Below are 23,522 nucleotides of genomic sequence, written 5' to 3' on the forward strand. Positions count from 1 at the left end.
CAGGACAGGAGGAGGAGTTTAGCACAGACACTATACAGCATACAGCTGGGTAAAGATGAACATCACTCAACACTGTGTGGAGCAGCTGCTCTGTTTTTAGCTTGTTCTTACTAGTTCAGTGAGTGAACATGTTGATCTATATTATTATACTGCTGTTATCAACTGAAGGTATAATATTGTAAAAGTAAAAGCAAAAGCATTTTATTCAAACAGAAGTGTTTAAAAAACTTAATTTAATGCCACTTTCATTTGCAGGTTCCAGAGCCTCAGAAGTCATCACTCCAAAAAGAGACAGAGAATTTGCTCGTGAGAGTGATAATGTGACACTCTCCTGTAACTACAGCGGTTCTGCTCGTGGTGTTCACTGGTATCGGCAATATGCAGGATCACCACCACAGTTCCTCATACTGGAAGATTCAGGGGTTACAACTCCAGCTAATCCACCCGTTCCAGGAATAACCATCAAACACAGAAAAAAAGAAAGCCATGTGGATCTGATCATCTCCTCTGCTAAAGTATCAGACTCTGCTCTGTACTACTGTGCTCTGCAGCCCACAGTGACAGGAAAACAAACTACACTGTGCAAAAACCTGTATTTCAGGAAAGTATTAAAGCATGCAGGATATTTCTACTGACATTTTATTATATGTATTTCATGTATATTTTATACAACGTTATAAAATAAAATGTATTAAATAGTCTTCATTTTAAACTTAAGCAACATAAACATTGTTTCTGCAAATCTGGATAATTATAGTTACAGAACCCTCATTTCTGCCCAACATGCAAAATCTATATCATGTTTATATTAAATAATATCCCTCCAAAAATGCATGTGACACTGAAACATGTTGTAACTTGTCATTTATCTAGCTATCTATATCTATTTATTAATATTGTTTATTTTATTCAATATGTGGGATTGTTTTAAATAAAATTTCATAATGTATATTGTGTGAGATGAGGGCTGAATGTTGTCAATTTGAGTAGGAGGAGTTTAGCACAGATGTTGTACATTAGGACTTTCAGCATTTCACAAGTCTCTTTAGATCATCTGATGTTTCTGTGTCTGCAGTTCACACCTGATTATTGTGCCAAAATGTTTATCTATGTAATTATATTACTATCATCAGCTCCAGGTAGGGTATAACTGAAATTAGGGTATACTGAAACATTCTTAAAAAGGTGATGAAAACATTTTAGGATAAAAACATTATTTATTTTTTATATAAATAATGATTCTCTTACTGAAACAAGAACCTGGCTTCTCAGAAATGCTTTTTTAGTTAACCAAGCTAATAAAACATTGCATTATTAAGCATATACATTTTTTTGCATTTGAATTGAGAATGCAAATTTGAAAGAGGAGTTATATTTTTCTTGTCTTCTTTTTGTTTTTTAAACTTTAAATTTACACTTTAAATGCAGGTTCCAGAGCAGCAGAGGTCATCACACCATACAGTGCTTTGCAGTTTGCTGTTGAGGGTGACAGTGTGACACTCTCTTGTAGCTACACTGGTTCTGTTCAAGGTCTTCACTGGTATCGTCAATACTCAGGTTCACCACCAAAGTTCCTCATCCTGGAGTCCTATGGGACAGTTACTAAAGCTGATCCTCCAGTTGCTGGAGTCTCAATTAATCACAGAAAAGACAACAGTAGTGTGGATCTGAAGATCTCCTCTGCTGCTGTCACTGACTCCGCTCTCTACTACTGTGCTTTGGAGCCCACAGTGAAAGGAAATCCACTGCATGCTGTACAAAAAGCTCTTTAAATGAAACTGAACGTGAGAGATGAGGATGAGGTTTATGTTTTTTTTTTTTTAAATCACACAGATATTTATTATAAAGTTCTTATATTAGTAGATCCTTAAGAAACTCTCATACTGTGAAAATATTCTGTGGCTGAAAGTGAAAGACAGATTATTACTTTTATGAGGACATAAAACGTGTTATATGCATAACGTGTGAGCCAAACAATGATTGTAATTAAAAGTAATTGTCAATAAAATTAATTCAAAAACATTTACCATTTTAGACGGCACATTTTAAAGCACAGGGTAAAGCAACTGCACAAAACATGCTGTTCTGAGCTCCAACAGAAGGGGGCAACATTATTTCACAAGCTGTTTTATTCACACTAAACAAGCACCTGATGTCTATAAGAAACACATTTGAAGGCACAGAATGTGTTTCATATTTCACGATCCCACAGCCACATTATTCATACACAACAGAACTTCACTCAGTTCTCAGTGCTTTCATTCAACCATCAGCTACTCTATATTTTTATTCATTTTATAAAGCCACATTCAGCATAATTTGGAGCTAACAAATTCTGTAAGTTAATAATGATAATCTAATAAATCAATTATATTTATGTAAATGAAGTATTAGACAATTAAAATCTGATCTTTAAAGTGGATTTCAGTTAAGATGGAGGAGAGGCAGATGATACTCATAATGCTCATCACAGTTTCAGGTAAATATGTTTTTTTATCACAATTAATTATATTTGTTGAATCAATTAATTTAAACTAATATTACTTTTATTGACAAAATAACTTCATTATACATCAGGGTATTTAAAAATATGATTCACTGCATTTCAGGTGGATTTGCTAATAGAATTGGACCAAGTGAAGGAGATACTAATATAATCAGAGAAGAAGGAGAGTCTGTGACACTGAGCTGCACATTTGAAACTAACAGCAATGATATTTGGCTTTACTGGTACAGACAATATCCAAACAGAGAACCAGAATATATACTATTTAAAGGTGCTCGATCACAGAGCAGGCAGAAAGATATACCAGATGGGTTTCAATCAACTACATCCCAGACATCCACTGAACTCACTATTAACAGTTTAACTCTGAAGGATTCAGCTCTCTATTATTGTGCTCTAAGAGTAGTAGCCCAGTGATACAAAATGCCTGAGAGGCTTTACAAAAACTCACATGAAATTAATGCTTTAAAAAGAATCTAATACAATCAGTATCAAAACACATCATGTTTTTATAAACCACAAACAGAGAATGTGGTAACAGCTGTGAATTTGGGAGGTTAAAAAGGTTGTGTAAGGGCATGTGAATATAATATGCATCACATGGTTTCATATGATCACTATTATATATTTTTTTCTCCTTTTATGCTGTATAAATTCTTATGGATATCATTTAAAATGATCTGAAATCAATTAAATCCTTGTAAAACAACAACAACAACAAAACAACACACACACACACAAACACTCACAAAGCTGATCCTCCAGTTGCTGGAGTCTCAATTAATCACAGAAAAGACAACAGTAGTGTGGATCTGAAGATCTCCTCTGCTGCTGTCACTGACTCCGCTCTCTACTACTGTGCTTTGGAGCCCACAGTGAAAGGAAATCCACTGCATGCTGTACAAAAAGCTCTTTAAATGAAACTGAACGTGAGAGATGAGGATGAGGTTTATGTTTTTTTTTTTTTAAATCACACAGATATTTATTATAAAGTTCTTATATTAGTAGATCCTTAAGAAACTCTCATACTGTGAAAATATTCTGTGGCTGAAAGTGGAAGACAGATTATTACTTTTATGAGGACATAAAACGTGTTATATGCATAACATGTGTGAGCCAAACAATGATTGTAATTAAAAGTAATTGTCAATAAAATTAATTCAAAAACATTTACCATTTTAGACGGCACATTTTAAAGCACAGGGTAAAGCAACTGCACAAAACATGCTGTTCTGAGCTCCAACAGAAGGGGGCAACATTATTTCACAAGCTGTTTTATTCACACTAAACAAGCACCTGATGTCTATAAGAAATACATTTGAAGGCACAGAACGTGTTTCATATTTCACTAACCCACACCCACATTATTCATACACAACAGAACTTCACTCAGTTCTCAGTGCTTTCATTCAACCATCAGCTACTCTATATTTTTATTCATTTTATAAAGCCACATTCAGCATAATTTGGAACTAACAAATTCTGTAAGTTAATAATGATAATCTAATAAATCAATTATATTTATGTAAATCAAGTATTAGTCAATTAAAATCTGATCTTTAAAGTGGATTTCAGTTAAGATGGAGGAGAGGCAGATGCTACTCATAATGCTCATCACAGTTTCAGGTAAATATGTTTTTTTATCACAATTAATTATATTTGTTGAATCAATTAATTTAAACTAATATTACTTTTATTGACAAAATAACTTCATTATACATCAGGGTATTTAAAAATATGATTCACTGCATTTCAGGTGGATTTGCTAATAGAATTGGACCAAGTGAAGGAGATACTAATATAATCAGAGAAGAAGGAGAGTCTGTGACACTGAGCTGCACATATGAAACTAACAGCAATGATATTTATCTTTACTGGTACAGACAATATCCTAACAGAGAACCAGAATATTTACTGTATAAAGGCACTCGATCATGGAGCAGTTCTAAGGATATACCAGATGGGTTTCAATCAACTACATCCCAGTCATCCACTGAACTTACTATTGTAAAAGCAGCTCTGTCAGATTCAGCTCTGTATTATTGTGCACTAAGAGTAGGAGCCCAATGATGCAAAATGCCAGAGAAGCTTTACAAGAATTCACACAAAATTAATACTTTGAAGAGTCTTTAATCAATCAGTATCAAAACACATAACGTTTTTGTAAAAAACAAACAGGGAATGTGGTAACAGCTGTGAATTTGGGAGGTTAAAAAGGTTGTGTAAGGGCATGTGAATATAATATGCATCACATGGTTTCATATGATCACTATTATATATTTTTTTCTCCTTTTATGCTGTATAAATTCTTATGGATATCATTTAAAATGATCTGAAATCAATTAAATCCTTGTAAAACAACAACAACAACAAAACAACACACACACACACAAACACACACACAAATCCACATCACTTTCTTACAAGAGGCTTCTTAGATTAATCAGTATATTTGACTTTACTAAAATGAAGGTCTAAATACTTTTAAGGCTATAATGAAAAATATTATTTAGTTGCTAAGTTATCATCATAAACACATTCAGAATCAGAGATCACAGATCTAGGATCAGATGATCTGCTTCATAAATTCAATGAATAATGAATAATAAATAATGCCTTGGGGTGTTTTATTTTCTTTGCTCTGCTCTCTTTCATTTCGTCCATTCTTTCATTTCATTTTTTTTTAATCTGTTAATTTGTAAATCTTTCCTTCATGAGATTAAAAGCTGTCAATTTTAGAAATGTCATCACACCAGTTGAAACTCATATGTTATGGACATAAGGGGACATTATAAATCTTTCATGTAGTTACTCCTCAGTAGGAAATTTACTTAGCTTCTGGCTTTGCATATATGGACCGTCTGCTGTGAATGAGCAAAATCATGACAGGCAGAACGTGCCTCAAAAGTCTTTGATTGGCTAAAACAAGGTGTGGTTTGTTCAAAAACTAGAGGGGCGATATTTGACTGAGAAATTTAGACAACGTAGAAATATCTAATAATTCATATAAAATGACAGTACAAATACAGAAAATAACCTCCATGGCAAATCACACCCAGGGTTAGGCACAGAATGTGTTTCATATTTCACGATCCCACAGCCACATTATTCATACACAACAGAACTTCACTCAGTTCTCAGTGCTTTCATTCAACCATCAGCTACTCTATATTTTTATTCATTTTATAAAGCCACATTCAGCATAATTTGGAGCTAACAAATTCTGTAAGTTAATAATGATAATCTAATAAATCAATTATATTTATGTAAATGAAGTATTAGACAATTAAAATCTGATCTTTAAAGTGGATTTCAGTTAAGATGGAGGAGAGGCAGATGATACTCATAATGCTCATCACAGTTTCAGGTAAATATGTTTTTTTATCACAATTAATTATATTTGTTGAATCAATTAATTTAAACTAATATTACTTTTATTGACAAAATAACTTCATTATACATCAGGGTATTTAAAAATATGATTCACTGCATTTCAGGTGGATTTGCTAATAGAATTGGACCAAGTGAAGGAGATACTAATATAATCAGAGAAGAAGGAGAGTCTGTGACACTGAGCTGCACATTTGAAACTAACAGCAATGATATTTGGCTTTACTGGTACAGACAATATCCAAACACAGAACCAGAATATATACTGTATAAAGGTGCTCGATCACAGAGCAGGCAGAAAGATATACCAGATGTGTTTCAATCAACTACAACCCAGACATCCACTGAACTCACTATTAAGAGTGTAAGTCTGAAGGATTCAGCTCTCTATTACTGTGCTCTAAGAGTAGTCGCCCAGGGATACAAAATGCCTGAGAGGCTTTACAAAAACTCACATGAAATTAATGCTTTAAAAAGAATTTAATACAATCAGTATCAAAACACATCATGTTTTTATAAACCACAACCAGGGAATGTGGTAACAGCTGTGAATTTGGGAGGTAAAAAGGGTTACATAAGAACATGTGAATACAATTTAGGATGTATTGCATATTTTTGTCATGTTAGCTTGTTTGTTAGGTTATCTCTTTTCTCATATTATGTAGTATAAGAAGTCTTATTAAAAACTATAGAAACTCGTGTATGAACAAAATGGTAATACAATATTGGCAATGAGCCGCAAAATGAAGAACAAAAAAGGATTATCAAAAAACAAAGAATTAAAAGAAATAAGTATATATTTAAACAGCCAGGAATATTCAGTTTATCTCTTTTTTAGGTGTTTCAGATTTAATGTCAGGACAGGAGGAGGAGTTTAGCGCAGACACTATACAGCATACAGCTGGGTAAAGATGAACATCACTCAACACTGTGTGAAGCAGCTGCTCTGTTTTTAGCTCGTTCTTACCAGTGTAGTGAATGAACATGTTGATCTATATTATTATACTGCTGTCATCAACTGAAGGTATTATATTGTAATAGTATTTTATTCCGTCAGAAGTGTTTAAAAACTACATTTAACACCACTTTCATTTGCAGGTTCCAGAGCCTCAGAAGTCATCACTCCAAAAAGTGACAGAGAATTTGCTCTTGAGGGTGACAATGTGACACTCTCCTGTAACTACAGCGGTTCTGCTCGTGGTGTTCACTGGTATCGGCAATATGCAGGATCACCACCACAGTTCCTCATACTGGAAGATTCAGGGGCAACAATTCAAGCTAATCCACCCATTCCAGGAATAAGCATCAATCACAGAAAAACAGAAATCCATGTGGATCTGATCATCTCCTCTGCTAAAGTGTCAGACTCTGCTCTGTACTACTGTGCTCTGCAGCCCACAGTCACAGGAAACCCTATAACACTGTACAAAAACAGTTTTCATATGCTTATCAAGCCTTGATAGAAATGTACAAACCACAGCTGGACTCAACAGCACAAAAAAAAAAAAAACACTGCTCCTACTGATAGTGGAATTATTAAGTAATATACAATATTGTAAACTGGCTTTACTGGTAGACAGTAAGTCAGAATGGATCATCCATTCATAGTTTTCATGTGATATCATATTCCAGGCTTATCTGCTTACCTATAAAGTAATCACTGTTTTAATACATTAAGGCACTTTAAGTGTTTTTCACATTAAACATTTCAGAATGTCCCGCTGCTTTTAGTGATTGAAATATTGCAGTGAATACTTTATATGCATTGCAAATGGCCAAAACTTGCACTTTGTTCACATATTTCTGTTTTATTCTTTTGAGAGGTGATTTAATATTAGTTGATTGGAAACAGATAGAAAATTGACAAACTTGTGTTGCAGTTCTATGGATGTTTTTGCCCTCCAGATCTTCAGGCCAGTCACGTGACTCAAAACTATGAATCTATAACCCACATAATGATCATCATAAATCAAGCGTACCGTTAGTTCTGGCAGGTCATGTTAGTTAAGCTCGTATTAGCTGACTCTCAGCTTATCCACGTCTACCTATAGGAATACAACGCCTATCTCATATATAAGGTCCTTCAGTATTATCAACAGCTTTCACGTTGTTCAATAACTAATTACCCTTCTCCATCCCCAGCTCCTCCTCTCGTCCAGTCAGGATTCGGCATTCTGATTCTCTTTTGAATAAGGCTAATTTCTAAAATGTGTTCATTAAATTATTGAACATTAATGATCTCTGCAATACATTTATGTTGGTTCTGTTCTGTTACCCCAGGGGGTTATCACTGCTCTCATCCATGCTAGACTGCATGGATGCACAGGGAATTCTGGCCCAGAACAGAACCATACCACCAATCCCAACTGTATGCTAATTGTCAATCATCTTTGACGATAGTGGTCCTGACAGAAACACTGTAGGATCAGAGAGAGATGATCTACATTATAAATTCAGGACTGTTGTTTTAAGGGGAGGAGCTAGAGGCAATCGCTGCTGTACAATGAATGAATGTTTACTTCAGTTACGGTTTGTCCTGCAGATGAACTTAAACAACATCCTGAAAATGATGCTTTTTGTTTTAGCTTTTTTCTGTTGTCTTCCATGTACGTATACTATTTAAACCCTCAGACCCTCAATTTTTTTTCTGCTTATTTTAATGTTTTGTAGTTAAAATGTTGTCAAATGTTGATAATCTCATCTGCAGGTGTCAGTTTTGGGAATGCCATCACACCAGTTGAAACTCATGTGTCTGGGACAGAAGGGGATATTATAAGTCTCTCCTGTAGCTACTCCTCAGCAAAACGTTTATTTTGGTATCGCCAATATCCTGGATTGGCTCCTGAATTTCTTTTCCTCATTCTTCATGCTACTGGGGAAATTTTACAAAAATCCAAAACTGTGGATCAAGATCCTCGATTCTCAGCAAAACTGAATGAAAAGAAAACTCATGTGGATCTGGAGATCTCCTCTGCTAAAGTCACAGACTCTGTGATGTACTACTGTGCTCTGGAGCCCACAGTGACAGGAAAACAAACTACACTGTACAAAAACCTCACTGTATTTCAGGAAAGTATTAAGGCATGCAGGATATTTCTACTGACATTTTTTTGCATACAGTATATTCATGTTTATTTTATACAATGTTACAAAATAAAATTGATAGCATTAAATAGTCTTCATTTTAAACTAATTGTAAGCAACAAAAGCTTCAAATCTGAATAATTATTGTAGAACCCTTATTTCGTGTCTAACATGCAACATCTATATCATGTTAATGTTTAAGATTATCCCCATAAAATATGCCACTGAAATATGTTGTAGCTTGTCATTTATCTAGCTATCTATATCTATTTATTAATATTCTTTATTTTTATTCAATATGTGGGATTGTGTTATAAATATTGTGTGAGATGAGGGCTGAATGTTGTCAATCTGAGTAGGAGGAGTTTAGCACAGATGTTGTACATTAGGACTATCAGCATCTCACAAGTCTCTTTAGATCATCTGATGTTTGTCTCCTCTTCACACCTGATTATTGTGCCAAAATGTTAATCTATTTAATTATATTACTATCACACCTGATTATTGTGCCAAAATGTTTATCTATTTAATTATATTACTATCATCAGCTCAAGGTAGGATATTGCCGCATTTGCTGAAACATTCTTAAAAGCGGGATGAAAATATTTTAGGATGAAAACATTAATTTGCTGTTGAGGGTGACAGTGTGACACTCTCTTGTAGCTACACTGGTTCTGTTCGAGGTCTTCACTGGTCTCATCAATACTCAGGTTCACCACCAAAGTTCCTCATAATGGATTATTATGGGGTAGTTACTGAAGCTGATCCTCCAGTTGCTGGAGTCTCAATCTATCACAGAAAAGACAACAGTAGTGTGGATCTGAAGATCTCCTCTGCTGCTGTCACTGACTCCGCTCTCTACTACTGTGCTTTGGAGCCCACAGTGAAAGGAAATCTACTGCATGTTGTACAAAATGCTCTTTAAATAAGACTGAAAGCGAGAGATGGAGATTAGGGTTTATGTTTTTAATAAATCACACAGATATGTCTTATAAAGTTAGTAGATGCTTAAGAAGCAGTCATAAAATGTTCTGTGGCTGAAAGTGGAAGACAGATTATCACTTTTATAAGGACATAAAATGTGTTTTATGCATGAGCACAATAATTAAATGATTGTGATTAAAATTAAATGTAAATAAAAGTAACTTAAACACATTTACCATTTTAGATGGCACAATTAAAAGCACACTGTAAAGCAATTGGACAAAACATGCTGTTCTGAGCTCCAACAGAAGGGGGCAACATTATTTCACAAGCTGTTTTATTCACACTAAACAAGCACCTGATGTTTATAAGAAACACATTTGAAAGCACAGAACATATTTCATATTTCACTATCCCACAGCCTCATTATTCGAACACAACAGAACTTAACTCAGTTCTCAGTGCTTTCAACCATCAGCTACTCTCGTATTTTAGAAAGCCACAATTAGCATAAAGTGGAACCAATAAATTAATAAAGTGGAATCCATAAATTAATAATTATAATCTAATGAATCAATTTAATAAGTACTACACACTAAAAATCTGATCTTTAAAGTGGACTTCGGTTAAGATGGAGAGGCAGATGATATTTATAATGCTCATCACAGTTTCAGGTAAATATACTTTTAATCACAATTATTAATTAATTACATTTTGTGAATCAGTCAATTTAATCTGATATCATTTTTATTGAAAACAAACAAAAAAACTTTATTACATCAGAGCATTTTAAAATATGATTCACTGCATTTCAGGTGGATTTGCTGATAGAATTGGACCAAGTGAAGGAGATACTAATATAATCAGAGAAGAAGGAGAGTCTGTGACACTGAGCTGCACATATGAAACTAACAGCAATGATATTTATCTTTACTGGTACAGACAATATCCTAACAGAGAACCAGAATATATACTGTATAAAGGTGCTCGATCACAGAGCAGGCAGAAAGATATACCAGATGGGTTTCAGTCAACTACATCCCAGACATCCACTGAACTCACTATTAACAGTGTAACTCTGACGGATTCAGCTCTCTATTACTGTGCTCTTGAAGTAGCCCAGTGATACAAAATGCCTGAGAAGCTTTACAAAAACTCACATGAAATGAATGCTTTGAAGAGTATCTAATACAATCAGTATCAAAACACATCATGTTTTTATATACCACAAACAGAGAATGTGGTAACAGCTGTGAAATTGGAAGGTTAAAATAAAGCTTGAATAAGAGCATGTGAATACAATATAGCATGCATATCATGGTTTCACATTATAACTTTTATATATTTTTTTCTCATTTTATGTTGTATAAATTCCTAAGGAAATAATTTAAACTGATCTGAAATCAGTTAAATCCTTGTAAAACAACAACAAAACAGCACACACACACACAAAAAACTTACTTATATTCATGATTATGAATTTTGTTCTTCAGGTGTCACTTTTATGAATGTAATCGCTAGTCTGAACAATAAAAAGGAGCAAATAAATAAAAGTTAAACAATAAAAAAAACATTACATAAAAATATGAACAACACTTTCTCACACAGGCTTCTTAGATTAATCAGTATATCTGACTTTACTAAAATGTACTAAACTAAAATGTTTACTAAAATCTAAATACTTTTAAGGCTATGATGAAAAATATTACAGATCTAGGATCAGAGAGAGATGAGGAAACAGTAAAAGTAGCTCAAACATATTTACCATTCAAGAAAGCACATTATTTCATATAGTTCTGAGCTCCAACAGAAGGGGGCAACATAATCTCACAAATTATGCTTCACAAGCATTTCCCTGATGTTCACCAATGATGACTGAAAAGTGCTATCAACATTTCTTTGCAGAGAAAGCTGTGAATTTGGGAGGTAAAGGGGTTACATAAGGACATGTGAATGCAATTTAGGATGTATTGCATATTTTTGTCATGTTAGCTTGTTTGTTAGGTTATCTCTTTTCTCATATTATGTAGTATAAGAAGTCTTATTAAAAACTATAGAAACTCGTGTATGAACAAAATGGTAATACAATATTGGCATATATTTAAACAGCCATTTAATCTTTTCTTTGGTGCATTGAAATTCAGACTCATTGACAGGACAGGAGGAGGAGTTTAGCACAGACACTATACAGCATACAGCTGGGTAAAGATGAACATCACTCAACACTGTGTGGAGCAGCTGCTCTGTTTTTGTTCTTACCAGTGTAGTGAGTGAACATGTTGATCTATATTATTATACTGCTGTCATCAACTGAAGGTATAATATTGTAAAAATAAAAGCATTTTATTCTAACAGAAGTGTTTAAAAACTGCATTTAACAGCACTTTTATCTGCAGGTTCCAGAGCCTCAGAAGTCATCACTCCAAAAAGTGACAGAGAATTTGCTCTTGAGGGTGACAATGTGACACTCTCCTGTAACTACAGCGGTTCTGCTCGTGGTGTTCACTGGTATCGGCAATACGCAGGATCACCACCGCAGTTCCTCATACTGGAAGATTCAGGGGTTACAACTCCAGCTAATCCACCCGTTCCAGGAATAAGCATCAATCACAGAAAAACAGAAATCCATGTGGATCTGATCATCTCCTCTGCTAAAGTGTCAGATTCAGCACGGTACTACTGTGCTCTGAGGCCCACAGTGACAGGAAACCCTATAACACTGTACAGAAACAGTTTTCATATGCTTATCAAGCCTTGATAGAAATGTACAAACCACAGCTGGACTCAACAGCACAAAGGTCAAAAAGAGAGAGAGAAAGAGACAGTGTACAACTGCTAATGAAATTAACTTATTTTTAAGTAAGCTGACTTTACTTGCATAGACAGTAAGTAACTCTGAAGGGACCCTCTGACAATTTTCCATAGAGATCCTAAATAATGCAACTACTAGAATAAACTGAACAGTTGGTTTCAGTCAGTTACAGTACATCAACCATTAAAATATATCTCATATACAACTCAGAACATCTGTAATATTGTTATAGGCCTAAATCCACTGTCTCACAGATATTTTTAAACTAAACTGCTACATATACTGTACCTGCAACAGCTATTAAATATAACAACTGTGTACTTTGTTAAATGGATAAACTGATAAAATATTAAAAACAAATAAAAGTTCTTACAATAGACATCTGATTAAAAAAGTATTGTATATTGGTCTTTGCTAAAATGTCAAAAAAAATTGAAATAATTATATGGTAAATGATCACCACGAAAACATCCACCATAGGTTCAGAGAGAGATGATTTGTTTCACGAATTCAGGGCTGTAGTTTTAAGGGGAGGTTCTTGAGACAACCTCTGCTATTCAATGAATGAATGTTACTTCATTAACAGTTTGTCCTGTAGATGAACTTAAACATCATCCTGAAAATGATGCTGTTTGTTTTGGCTTTGTTCTGTTGTCTTGCATGTTGGTATCTAATTTCAACTCTCAAACCCTACGTTTCTTTTTCTGATTTATAGTTTTGTATTTTAATTTAGTTCTCTTTTTTAAGCAAAAGAGCCTGACTATCTCAGAAATGTAATAAAGCTAATAACAAAATTGCATTTTAATAGATTTGAAAGAGGATTTTAAGAGGAAAGAGAATTTTAAATGTATGCTTTAAATGCAGGTTCCAGAGCGGCAGAGGTCATCACACCATACAGTGCTTTGCAGTTTGCTGTTGAGGGTGACAGTGTGACACTCTCTTGTAGCTACACTGGTTCTGTTCGAGGTCTTCACTGGTATCGTCAATACTCAGGTTCACCACCAAAGTTCCTCGTAATGGATTATTATGGGGCAGTTACTTACCAGAGAAGCTTTACAAAAATTCACACAAAATTAATACTTTGAAGAGTCTTTAATCAATCAGTATCAAAACACATAACGTTTTTGTAAAAAACAAACGGGGAATGTGGTAACAGCTGTGAATTTGGGAGGTTAAAAGGGTTACATAAGGGCATGTGAATACGATGTATTGCATATTTTGCTCATGTTAGCTTGTTTGTTAGGTTATCTCTTTTCTCATATTATGTTGTATAAGAAGTCTCATTAAAAATTATAGAAGCTCACATATTTGAGCAAAATGGCAATACAATATTGATATAAAAAACAAAGAATTTAAAGAAATAACATATATTTAAACAGCTATGAATGCTCTTTTAATCTTTGGTGCATTGTAATTCAGGACATTGTCAGGACAGGAGGAGGAGTTTAGCACAGACACTATACAGCATACAGCTGGGTAAAGATGAACATCACTCAACACTGTGTGGAGCAGCTGCTCTGTTTTTAGCTTGTTCTTACCAGTGTAGTGAATGAACATGTTGATCTATATTATTATACTGCTGTCATCAACTGAAGGTATAATATGTTAAAAGTTAAAAGCCCATCATTTATTCCAGCGGAAGTGTTTGATAACTACATTTTAACGCCACTTTCATTTGCAGGTTCCAGAGCCTCAGAAGTCATCACTCCAAAAAGAGACAGAGAATTTGCTCGTGAGAGTGATAATGTGACACTCTCCTGTAACTACAGCGGTTCTGCTCGTGGTGTTCACTGGTATCGTCAATATGCAGGTTCACCACCACAGTTCCTCATACTGGAATATTCAGGGGTAACAACTCCAGCTAATCCACCCGTTCCAGGAATAACCATCAATCACAGAAAAACAGAAAGCCATGTGGATCTGATCATCTCCTCTGCTGCAGTATCAGACTCTGCTGTGTACTACTGTGCTCTGCAGCCCACAGTGACAGGAAACCCTATGGCATTGTACAAAAACATTGTACAAAAACAGTTTTCATATGCTTATCAAGCCCTGATAGAAATGTGCAAACCACAGCTTGACTAACACAAATGTCCAAAAAAAAGAAAAGGACAGCTCCTACTGATATTCCTACTGATATCAAGTAACACACAATATTGTAAGTTCAGAAGGGATCTTCCATTGAAATCCCACATAATCACCATGAACACATCCACTGTAGGATCAGAGACAGATGATCTGCTTCATAAATTCAGGACTATAGTTTTAAATCAATTGTATTTTGGGAAAGAACAGGATATTTCTACTGACATTTTATTATATATATATTGATTTTTTATTTCATACAATGTTATAAAATAACATTTATAACATTAAATAGTCTTCATTTTAAACTTAATTGTAACAAACATAAACATGCTTTCTGCACATCTGGATAATTATTGTTATAGAACCCTCATTTCTGTCTAACATGCAAAATCTATATCATGTTTATGTTTAAGATTACACCCCTAAAATATGTCACTGAAATGTGTTGTACCTTGTCATTTATCTCTCTATCTATATTTATAAATATTCTTTATTTCTATTCAATATGTGTGATTGTGTTATAAATAACATTTCATCATTTATATTGTGTGAGATGAGGGCTGAATGTTGTCAATCTGAGTAGGAGGAGTTTAGCACAGATGTTGTACAATAGGACTGTCAGCATTTCACAAGTCTTTTTAGATCATCTGATGTTTCTGTGTGCCTACTGTTCACACCTGATTATTGTGCCAAAATGTTTATCTATTTAATTATATTACTATCATCAGCTCAAGGTAGGATATTGCCGCATTTGCTGAAACATTCTTAAAAGCGGGATGAAAATATTTTAGGATGAAAACATTAATTTGCTGTTGAGGGTGACTGTGTGACACTCTCTTGTAGCTACACTGGTTCTGTTCGAGGGAGGTCTTCATATCGTCAATACTCAGGTTCACCACCAAAGTTCCTCATAATGGATTATTATGGGGCAGTTACTAAAGCTGATCCTCCAGTTGTTGGAGTCTCAATCTATCACAGAAAAGACAACAGTAGTGTGGATCTGAAGATCTCCTCTGCTGCTGTCACTGACTCCGCTCTCTACTACTGTGCTCTGGAGCCCACAGTGAAAGGAAATCCACTGCATGCTGTACAAAAAGCTGTTTAAATAAGACCGAAAGAGAGAGGTGGGGATGAGAGTTTATGTTAAAAAAAAAAAAAAGCTCTTTAAATAAGACTATGGCAGAAAGAAAGCGAGGGTTTGGGCTGAGGTTTTAATGTACAGTGAAAAATCCCAGATTCTTCAGATATTCTTATACAGTTCTTATATTAGTAGATCCTTAAGAATCTGTCATACTGTTAAAGTATTCTGTGGCTAAAAGTGGAAGACAGATTGTCCCTTTTATGAGGACATAAAGCATTTATGCATAACGTTTAAGCACAATAATCAAAGTATTGTAAATATAAACAAATGTCAATAAAAGTAACTCAAACGTGTTTACCATTTTAAAGCATGGGGTAAAGCAACTGCACAAAACATGCTGTTCTGAGCTCCAACAGAAGGGGGCAACATTATTTCACAAGCTGTTTTATTCACACTAAACAAGCACCTGATGTCTATACCTTCTAGCCTTAATTGTAAAAGACATCTGGTTAAAATGATTTGAGTTGGTATAATTAGTTAAGGCTGGAGCTATGGATTACTGAGAAGCCTTTAAAGACCCTAATTTTTGACTTTTCAACAAGAAAGGAGACAGAAAGAGTGTTTGAGGGTGAAACAGTTCATGTGGCATTTTGAGTGAAATTGTGCTACAGTATATTACAGTATATTATAGATTTTCAAGGTAAATAAAACAGATTATTGGAGCACTATTTATTAATTACACAAATTACTTGTAAAATTTATGTAAAAATAAATGCTACACCAGCATATAGCTGCTGCTTTGCTTTAAGATCTTTGTTCTTGGCCCCTTAAGCCTTGTCTGAAATTGTTTTTCTTTTTTCTGACACTCAGTTAGTCCTTCAGCAAACATATTCTACTCTTCAATAGGCTCCACCACTATATTCATCTATGTATTTTAATATTTCACCAACATGGATGTCGCTCCCCCTTTATGACTATGTCCTCCTGAGGAGGCTGTAACACTAGAACAGTATGTTCTCTTATGAATTACAGAAGCTGTGCAGCTTTTAAATTGTGTTGCACATTTCACATTACCACACCCACAATATTAGTACACAATGGAACTTCACTCATGTGCATTCTGGATACCAACACAGATCCATTCACACTATAAAACAATATTCAGGTACAGTTTTCTAAATCTAACAGTAATAGAAATACAAACTACATCTGGACTGCCAACATGGAGAGGCAGATGCTACTCATGATTCTCATCGTAGTTACAGGTAAATATACTAAATCTCACTAAACACAGTTGTAGGCTGAACAAACAATATTCCATTTTAATGCAAAGCAAACCTCGCCCTGATGTTATACATACTGAAAAGACATTTGTAACATTTCTTATTGTTTTAATGATCTAGATCATAATGTATAAAAACGCATTTCATTTCAGGTGGATTTGCAGACAAAATTGAACCAAGAGAAGGAGATATTAATTTAATCAAGGAAGAAGGAGAATTTGTGACACTGAGCTGCACATATGATGTGGGCAGCAATAATGTTTGGCTTTACTGGTACAGACAGTATCCAAATGGAGAACCTCGGTTTTTACTACTCAAAGGTGCTCGATCACAGACCTATGAGAATATAGCAGACAATCGGTTTCGGTCGACTACATCCCAGTCATCCACTGAACTCATTATTGAGAAAGCAGCTCTGTCAGATTCAGCTCTCTATTACTGTGCTCTTCGAGTAGCCCAGTGATACAAAATACCAGAGAAGCTTTACAAAAACTCAAATAAAAAAAATGTGCTTTGAACAGTCTTTAATCAAATAGCATCAAACCACAGTTTATTTTTTTTTTTGAAAGCCACAGCTCTAAAAATTAGAATGTGGCAACACCTGTGAATTTGGGAGAACATGAAAGGGTATACATAGGGGGCATGTGAAACTATCACTTATTTGTTTTTCTAAATGTTATTTAAAATTCAGAAATCATTCAGTATACAAAATGAAAAAATTTTTTAAACAACAACAACAACAACAAAAAAAAATGAAATAAAAACAAGCAAATAAAAAAATATTTATTTTAAAGTAGTTCTCTGTCCGTTATCCTCTACAGATAAAGTAAACCTGCATAGCGATCATATATATAATGGCAAGAGGAGGAGTTTAACACAGACAATAGCACACAAATAAAGTCACAATCAATCTCTGTGTGAAGCAGCTGCTCTTTGTTTAGCTTGCTCCTGGCAATTTGTTGAGTGAAAATGTTCATCTATATTATCATACTGATGTCATTAACAGAAGGTATAATATTGTAATATTTTAATATAATATATTACTAAAATACTATACTGTATATATTGTAATACATAATATAATGCTATATAACATACTACTGTTTCAATTCTATATACTGTTTCAATTCTATATGAAAGATTAATATATGTTTTTACAAGATGTATGTATGGTTGTGTTACAATTAAAGCCACTTTCATTTGCAGGTTCCAGAGCCTCAGAAGTCATCACTCCAAAAAGTAACAGAGAATTTGCTCTTGAGGGTGACAATGTGACACTCTCCTGTAACTACAGCGGTTCTGCTCGTGATATTCACTGGTATCGGCAATATACAGGTTCACCACCACAGTTCCCTGCAAACATGATTTGGATTAAAACAAAATAAATCACCCAGAATATTAACATGGACAGATGTCGACTGCTGATTCTTATGACAGGTACTCTTTTTTTAAAAGTGTCATTTATATACACACTACCATTCGAAAGATTTAAAAAAAATTAAGAAATAATATAAAAAGTGACAGTAACATTATTGTAACATTATAGATTTAATTTAAATATGTTAATTAGTATTTTATATTGTTTTTATTATAGCATGTTACCATTTTTTATATTATCATTCTAAAGCAAAATTCATTTTTGTAGGTGTATTTGCTGACAGCATTGCGCCAAAAGAAGAGGGTACAAATAAAACCAGGAGAGAAGGAGAATCTGTCACGCTGAGCTGCACATATAAAAGCAAAAATAATGTTTTGCTTTACTGGTACAGACAGTATCCTAATAGAGAACCTCAGTATTTGTTATTTAAAAGTTCTCGTCCGTCTGGTGAAGTGAATGTATCAGTCAAGCGTTATAAGATAACTACATCTCCGACCTCCACTTCACTCACAATTAACAACGTGAATCTGTCAGATTCGGCTCTCTATTACTGTGCTCTAAAAGTAGGAGCCCAGTGATACAAAGTTCACAGACGCTTTACAAAAACACACACATAATTAGCGTGTCAGTGATCCACCACAACTATGTGTCTTAAACCACAAGACAACAGGATGCGGTCACACCTGCTGAAGAAACAAAAAAGCACACCCCCACCTTTTGTTGGTTAGGTCCACCTCTTTAGGCTTCCTCAAACTTGTTGTTGTGAACTTAATTGTATGAACAAATAGCAAAATTGTATGGTGTTTATATATTGTTATACATTGTATAACACAACTCCTGATTCTTATAACAGGTACTTTTTAAAGTGTAGTTTACATACATAACCGTTCAAATGTTTTTTTTAAGACATTAATAGTTATATTCAGCAAAGGCACATTAAATTAAGCAGAAGTGACAGTAATGACATAACAAAAGATTTCTATTTCAAACAAACCGTTTACGTTTTTAAATAGGTTTCCATACATTGCAGTTTATGAATTACAGTTGTAAGGGGAGGGGCTACTGAGACATTCTAACTGGAGAAAAAAAAATGGAATGCTTGCTTCAGCAACAGTAACAGGTGTTGCACATTAACTTGCATATCGTCCTGAACAATGATACTCTTTGTTTTTATTTTGTTTTCTCTTGCAGGTATGTATTCTGTTCCAGACTGGCAGGATTTTTGTTTATTGCATGCTTATCTGCTTATCCATGTCTTTAACAAGCTACATTTTTATATTTCTTTAAGGGGAGGGGCTACTGAGACATTCTAACTGGAGAAAAAAAAAATGGAATGCTTGCTTCAGCAACAGTAATAGGTGTTGCACATTAACTTGCATATCGTCCTGAACAATGATACTCTTTGTTTTTATTTTGTTTTCTCTTGCAGGTATGTATTCTGTTCCAGACTGGCAGGATTTTTGTTTATTGCATGCTTATCTGCTTATCCATGTCTTTAACAAGCTACATTTTTATATTTCTTTCTGTAGGCGATATTTTTGGGAATGTCATCACACCGGTCCACAATGAAGTATACAAAACAGAAAAGGACATTATATCCCTGTCCTGCAACTACTCCTCAGCAGCGAGTCTATATTGGCATCGCCAGTATCCTGGATCGGCTCCTGAATTTCTTTTAGTCATTCTACATGCAAATGGGAAAGTTTTACAGAAGTCTAAAGTTGTGGAACTAGATCCTCGATTCTCAGGAAAACTGAATAAAGAGAAAACCCACACATATCTTGAAATCTCCTCTGCTAAAGTGACAGACGCAGCAACGTACTACTGTGCCCTGGAGCCCACAGTGACAGGAAAATAGACAACACTGTTCAAAAACCCTCCCTACATAGAGGGTAAAGCATACCACAGTAAACTGCATCACAGTTAATATGGCAGAGATATGGGAGAAAAAAATCCCCAAAATAAAATGCAAACTAATGTTTCTGATGTACAGACTCAGTGTTGTTTGGTTGCTTACATTTTGTATGTGCAGATGGGTTTGAAAGCTGAGACTGCTTGTGTTTAATAGCAACCGTTCCACAAGACTATTAAATCAACACATACTGGGGTTAGGTGATATTTGTAAATAAGTTTCACAATTTATAAGCTGTAATGGTTTACCTAACTCCAAAATCCCAATTTAACTTAAGAAAAAATAAGTGGCAATAGTAACAGTAGCAATAGTATTCATTCAATGATATTAGATTGCCATCTGGTGGGCTAGTAAGATAGGAGCCGTTAATGATTAACCTAAATGTTTTTTTTTCTCTGTTTAATCATGAAAAGCTAGTTTAGTACTGATTTCAAAAGTAGTCAGATTGATTCCTAGATGGTGAATTTTGCACATCAAATGTCATTGTAACTATAAGGCAATACAATGTACCTTATATAGCTTTAGTTTGAGGTATAGAGTATTGATCAATTAATAAATAACCTTTGGCCTTCTAACTAAACCAAACATGACAATTAAGAGATTTTCTGGTGCAACTTCACAAAATCAACAAGGTGCATGAAAAACAAGGTACACATTGAACACAAAATCAACGATACTGTCACAGATTCAGATTTTGTTTCCATTCCACAAGTGTTTGGTTTTTGGTTTTGTGTTTAATCATTTCTGTTATTTATAAAATTATTATGTAAGGAGGCGGCGCTTAACACAAGCCTGTAGAACACAGACTTGTTCAGTGATCAGCATCACACATCACTGAGGTGAGCTGCAGCCTGTTCATCATGTTTACTTGTGTGCTAATACTGCTGACTTTTACTCAAGGTAAAAATCTTACATGTACTCATTACATTACAATATTCTCATTTTAAATATGCTCAGCAATGTTCAGATCCACACTTTTTTTCTTTTGTTTTTTTGCAGGTAACAGAGCTAAAGATGTCATCACCCCATACAGTGATGCAGCATGTGCCACCGAGACTGAGACTGTGAAACTCTCTTGTAACTACACTGGTTCTGTTGATAGTCTTCACTGGTATCGACAATATGCAGGTTCACCACCACAGTTCCTCATCCTGGATTATTCAGGATATGTTACTCATGCTAATCCTCCAGTTTCTGGAATATCCATCAGTCACAGAAAAGAAGATAACAGTGTGGATCTGATCATCTCTTCTGCTGCTGTATCAGACTCTGCTCTGTATTACTGTGCTCTGCAGCCCACAGTGACAGGAAACACTCAACACACCATACAAGAACCTGAAACACTATTAAGTTGCAAATTTGCAGTGCAATCGTACATGTGAAGGCATATATTCAGAATATACAATTGTGCTCTCAAATTGCAATTTTCTTATGAATTACTCTGAGCTTTGTATTCAAAATACAGATCCATTCATCACTGTTAAACATGAAACGATTGGACAAGATGAATTGCTGATGATGGAAGATACCAGTTTATTCTGATGCAAACTAGTATTGATTCCATTCACAGTCTTCTTAAAAATTATGGAATATAGTGTAAATTTGGGAAAACATTTCTGGAAAGTTTTCATTAATTCCTGTCCACTGTATAGTTGGAGCAATTTTGCACATTTTAGTCTCCATTTTCTGTGATACATGTATATGTTTGTCATCTGCCACTAGGGGGTGAAGTTACAACAGAAACAATACGTAGTTTGTATTGAGTGCATGTTTTACATTGAAAATTCTAATGGTATTTCCTTTAAACACAGAATCAGAATCAGAATCAGAATCAGAATGAGCTTTATTGCCAGGTATGTTTACACATACGAGGAATTTGTTTTCATGACAGAAGCTTCCACAGTGTAACAGAATGACAGTGACGGAACAAAAAAACACAGATAATAAATAATAAAAATAAATAAAAAATAGAACTAGAAATAGAAGTAAATAAGGAATAAAAATATACAAATCAACAATTGTATGTACAGGTATATAACAATAGACAGTTGGATGTACAGGTATATTATGTGCAAATTGAAATGTAGACTGAGTATGTGTGTTAGATAAATAAGTGTATGAGTGAATAAATAGTGTGTTAAACACAATTAAGCCTAGAAAAAACCCAGTGAACCACCCCTTTAATTGTGTACATAGGCTATTAAATTAATTGATATCATCAATTGAATTAGATGGCTGAGATTCTATATTTTATAGCATAATACATTCTTTAATTCATAGCACTGTTCCTGTAACAACAGAACAGGAGTTAAATTCAACTTTCATGAAGAACAATTTATTCTCTTGCAGGTATATTTGCTGACAGCATTGAACCAAAAGACAAGGACAATATAATCAGTAAAGAAGGAGAGTCTGTGACACTGAGCTGCACTTATGATACAAGCAGCAACAATATTTTGCTGTACTGGTACAGACAGTATCCAAACAGAATACCCCAGTTTATACTATTGAAAGGTGCTCGATCACGGGGTGCTAGTGAGGACAGGGCCCTTTCCTTGAAGAGTGCCTCAACACCTTGCACACTATAAATCTAACACACCCATTATCAATTTTATTTGTTGTAGCTGTGTTGCTTACATCATACCAATGTTTTACCCTTCTACGATTTTAACTGGAACAGCAGCAAACCCACAAGAGTGGTCAGGTGTTAATTTGCACTTTAACATTCAAAGTCAGTACTAAGTGGCCTACTTAATGTGGTGTACTGAAAAGTAGCTAAATAAACCAGCAGACAATGCATTTACAGAACAGAATGTTATTTTAACAATAAATTATTATACACAGCAGCAAGCCAACTGTACATAAAAAACAACAACTCTTAATCTATAACTAGCCAATTGAGGCGTAATGATATTGGAATATAATAGCAAAGACCCCAAAGGTAGGCTAAGGTAAATAATGTTAAGCGGTTATAAGTACCAAGTTTATGAAACAGAATTGTTTTATTACAAAAATATATACCCAGGAAAGTTATTTTTACACAGAAGAAAAAAACTTTAATCTA

General features: G+C 34.4%; 3 protein-coding genes and 6 gene segments (V, D, J or C); all 9 read left to right on the forward strand.

Annotated features, from left to right (window-relative positions):
- Positions 1–128: 128 nt before the first annotated feature.
- On the forward strand, positions 129–971 carry LOC107709308 (T-cell receptor beta chain V region PHDS203-like). The segment is given in 3 exon segments: positions 129–168; positions 256–542; positions 966–971. Coding segments are annotated over 3 exon segments (333 nt in total).
- A 42-nt stretch (positions 972–1,013) lies between these two features.
- On the forward strand, positions 1,014–1,772 carry LOC107709309 (Ig kappa chain V-VI region XRPC 24-like). The segment is given in 2 exon segments: positions 1,014–1,139; positions 1,429–1,772. Coding segments are annotated over 2 exon segments (426 nt in total).
- A 4,055-nt stretch (positions 1,773–5,827) lies between these two features.
- On the forward strand, positions 5,828–6,380 carry LOC107709310 (Ig kappa chain V-III region NG9-like). The segment is given in 2 exon segments: positions 5,828–5,873; positions 6,004–6,380. Coding segments are annotated over 2 exon segments (423 nt in total).
- Positions 6,381–6,862: 482 nt separating this feature from the next.
- Positions 6,863–9,905, forward strand: LOC107709311 (T-cell receptor alpha chain V region RL-5-like). The segment is given in 3 exon segments: positions 6,863–6,920; positions 6,995–7,319; positions 9,644–9,905. Coding segments are annotated over 3 exon segments (633 nt in total).
- Positions 9,906–12,180: 2,275 nt separating this feature from the next.
- Positions 12,181–12,662, forward strand: LOC107709312 (Ig kappa chain V-VI region NQ5-78.2.6-like). The segment is given in 2 exon segments: positions 12,181–12,220; positions 12,301–12,662. Coding segments are annotated over 2 exon segments (402 nt in total).
- A 1,591-nt stretch (positions 12,663–14,253) lies between these two features.
- On the forward strand, positions 14,254–15,909 carry LOC107709313 (uncharacterized). The gene is made up of 4 exons (XM_016513773.1): positions 14,254–14,311; positions 14,398–14,684; positions 14,822–14,859; positions 15,648–15,909. The coding sequence occupies exons 1-4, from the start codon at positions 14,266–14,268 to the stop codon at positions 15,907–15,909; spliced, it is 633 nt and encodes a 210-aa protein (XP_016369259.1). The 5' UTR covers positions 14,254–14,265.
- Positions 15,910–17,077: 1,168 nt separating this feature from the next.
- Positions 17,078–17,631, forward strand: LOC107709314 (T-cell receptor alpha chain V region HPB-MLT-like). The segment is given in 2 exon segments: positions 17,078–17,150; positions 17,321–17,631. Coding segments are annotated over 2 exon segments (354 nt in total).
- Positions 17,632–19,906: 2,275 nt separating this feature from the next.
- On the forward strand, positions 19,907–20,404 carry LOC107709316 (immunoglobulin iota chain-like). The gene is made up of 2 exons (XM_016513774.1): positions 19,907–19,975; positions 20,076–20,404. The coding sequence occupies exons 1-2, from the start codon at positions 19,939–19,941 to the stop codon at positions 20,402–20,404; spliced, it is 366 nt and encodes a 121-aa protein (XP_016369260.1). The 5' UTR covers positions 19,907–19,938.
- Positions 20,405–21,318: 914 nt separating this feature from the next.
- Positions 21,319–23,046, forward strand: LOC107709317 (uncharacterized). The gene is made up of 4 exons (XM_016513775.1): positions 21,319–21,358; positions 21,458–21,744; positions 22,181–22,250; positions 22,808–23,046. Exons 1-4 carry the CDS (start codon positions 21,319–21,321, stop codon positions 23,044–23,046), a joined length of 636 nt encoding a protein of 211 aa, XP_016369261.1.
- Positions 23,047–23,522: the final 476 nt, after the last annotated feature.

This window comes from Sinocyclocheilus rhinocerous, unplaced genomic scaffold (genome assembly GCF_001515625.1).
Source record: "Sinocyclocheilus rhinocerous isolate Xijiao unplaced genomic scaffold, SAMN03320098_v1.1 scaffold6439, whole genome shotgun sequence".
In the NCBI taxonomy this organism is placed as follows: Eukaryota; Metazoa; Chordata; class Actinopteri; order Cypriniformes; family Cyprinidae; genus Sinocyclocheilus; species Sinocyclocheilus rhinocerous.

Coding starts and splice junctions, on each gene's coding strand:
- LOC107709313 (XM_016513773.1), top strand. CDS start 14,266: ATGAACATGTTGATCTATATTATTATACTGCTGTCATCAACTGAAG. Junction 14,312..14,397: donor ACTGCTGTCATCAACTGAAG/GTATAATATGTT, acceptor TTTCATTTGCAG/GTTCCAGAGCCTCAGAAGTC. Junction 14,685..14,821: donor ACTCTGCTGTGTACTACTGT/GCTCTGCAGCCC, acceptor TCCAAAAAAAAG/AAAAGGACAGCTCCTACTGA.
- LOC107709317 (XM_016513775.1), top strand. CDS start 21,319: ATGTTTACTTGTGTGCTAATACTGCTGACTTTTACTCAAG. Junction 21,745..22,180: donor ACTCTGCTCTGTATTACTGT/GCTCTGCAGCCC, acceptor ATCTGCCACTAG/GGGGTGAAGTTACAACAGAA. Junction 22,251..22,807: donor TTACATTGAAAATTCTAATG/GTATTTCCTTTA, acceptor ATTCTCTTGCAG/GTATATTTGCTGACAGCATT.
- LOC107709316 (XM_016513774.1), top strand. CDS start 19,939: ATGATACTCTTTGTTTTTATTTTGTTTTCTCTTGCAG. Junction 19,976..20,075: donor TATTTTGTTTTCTCTTGCAG/GTATGTATTCTG, acceptor TTCTTTCTGTAG/GCGATATTTTTGGGAATGTC.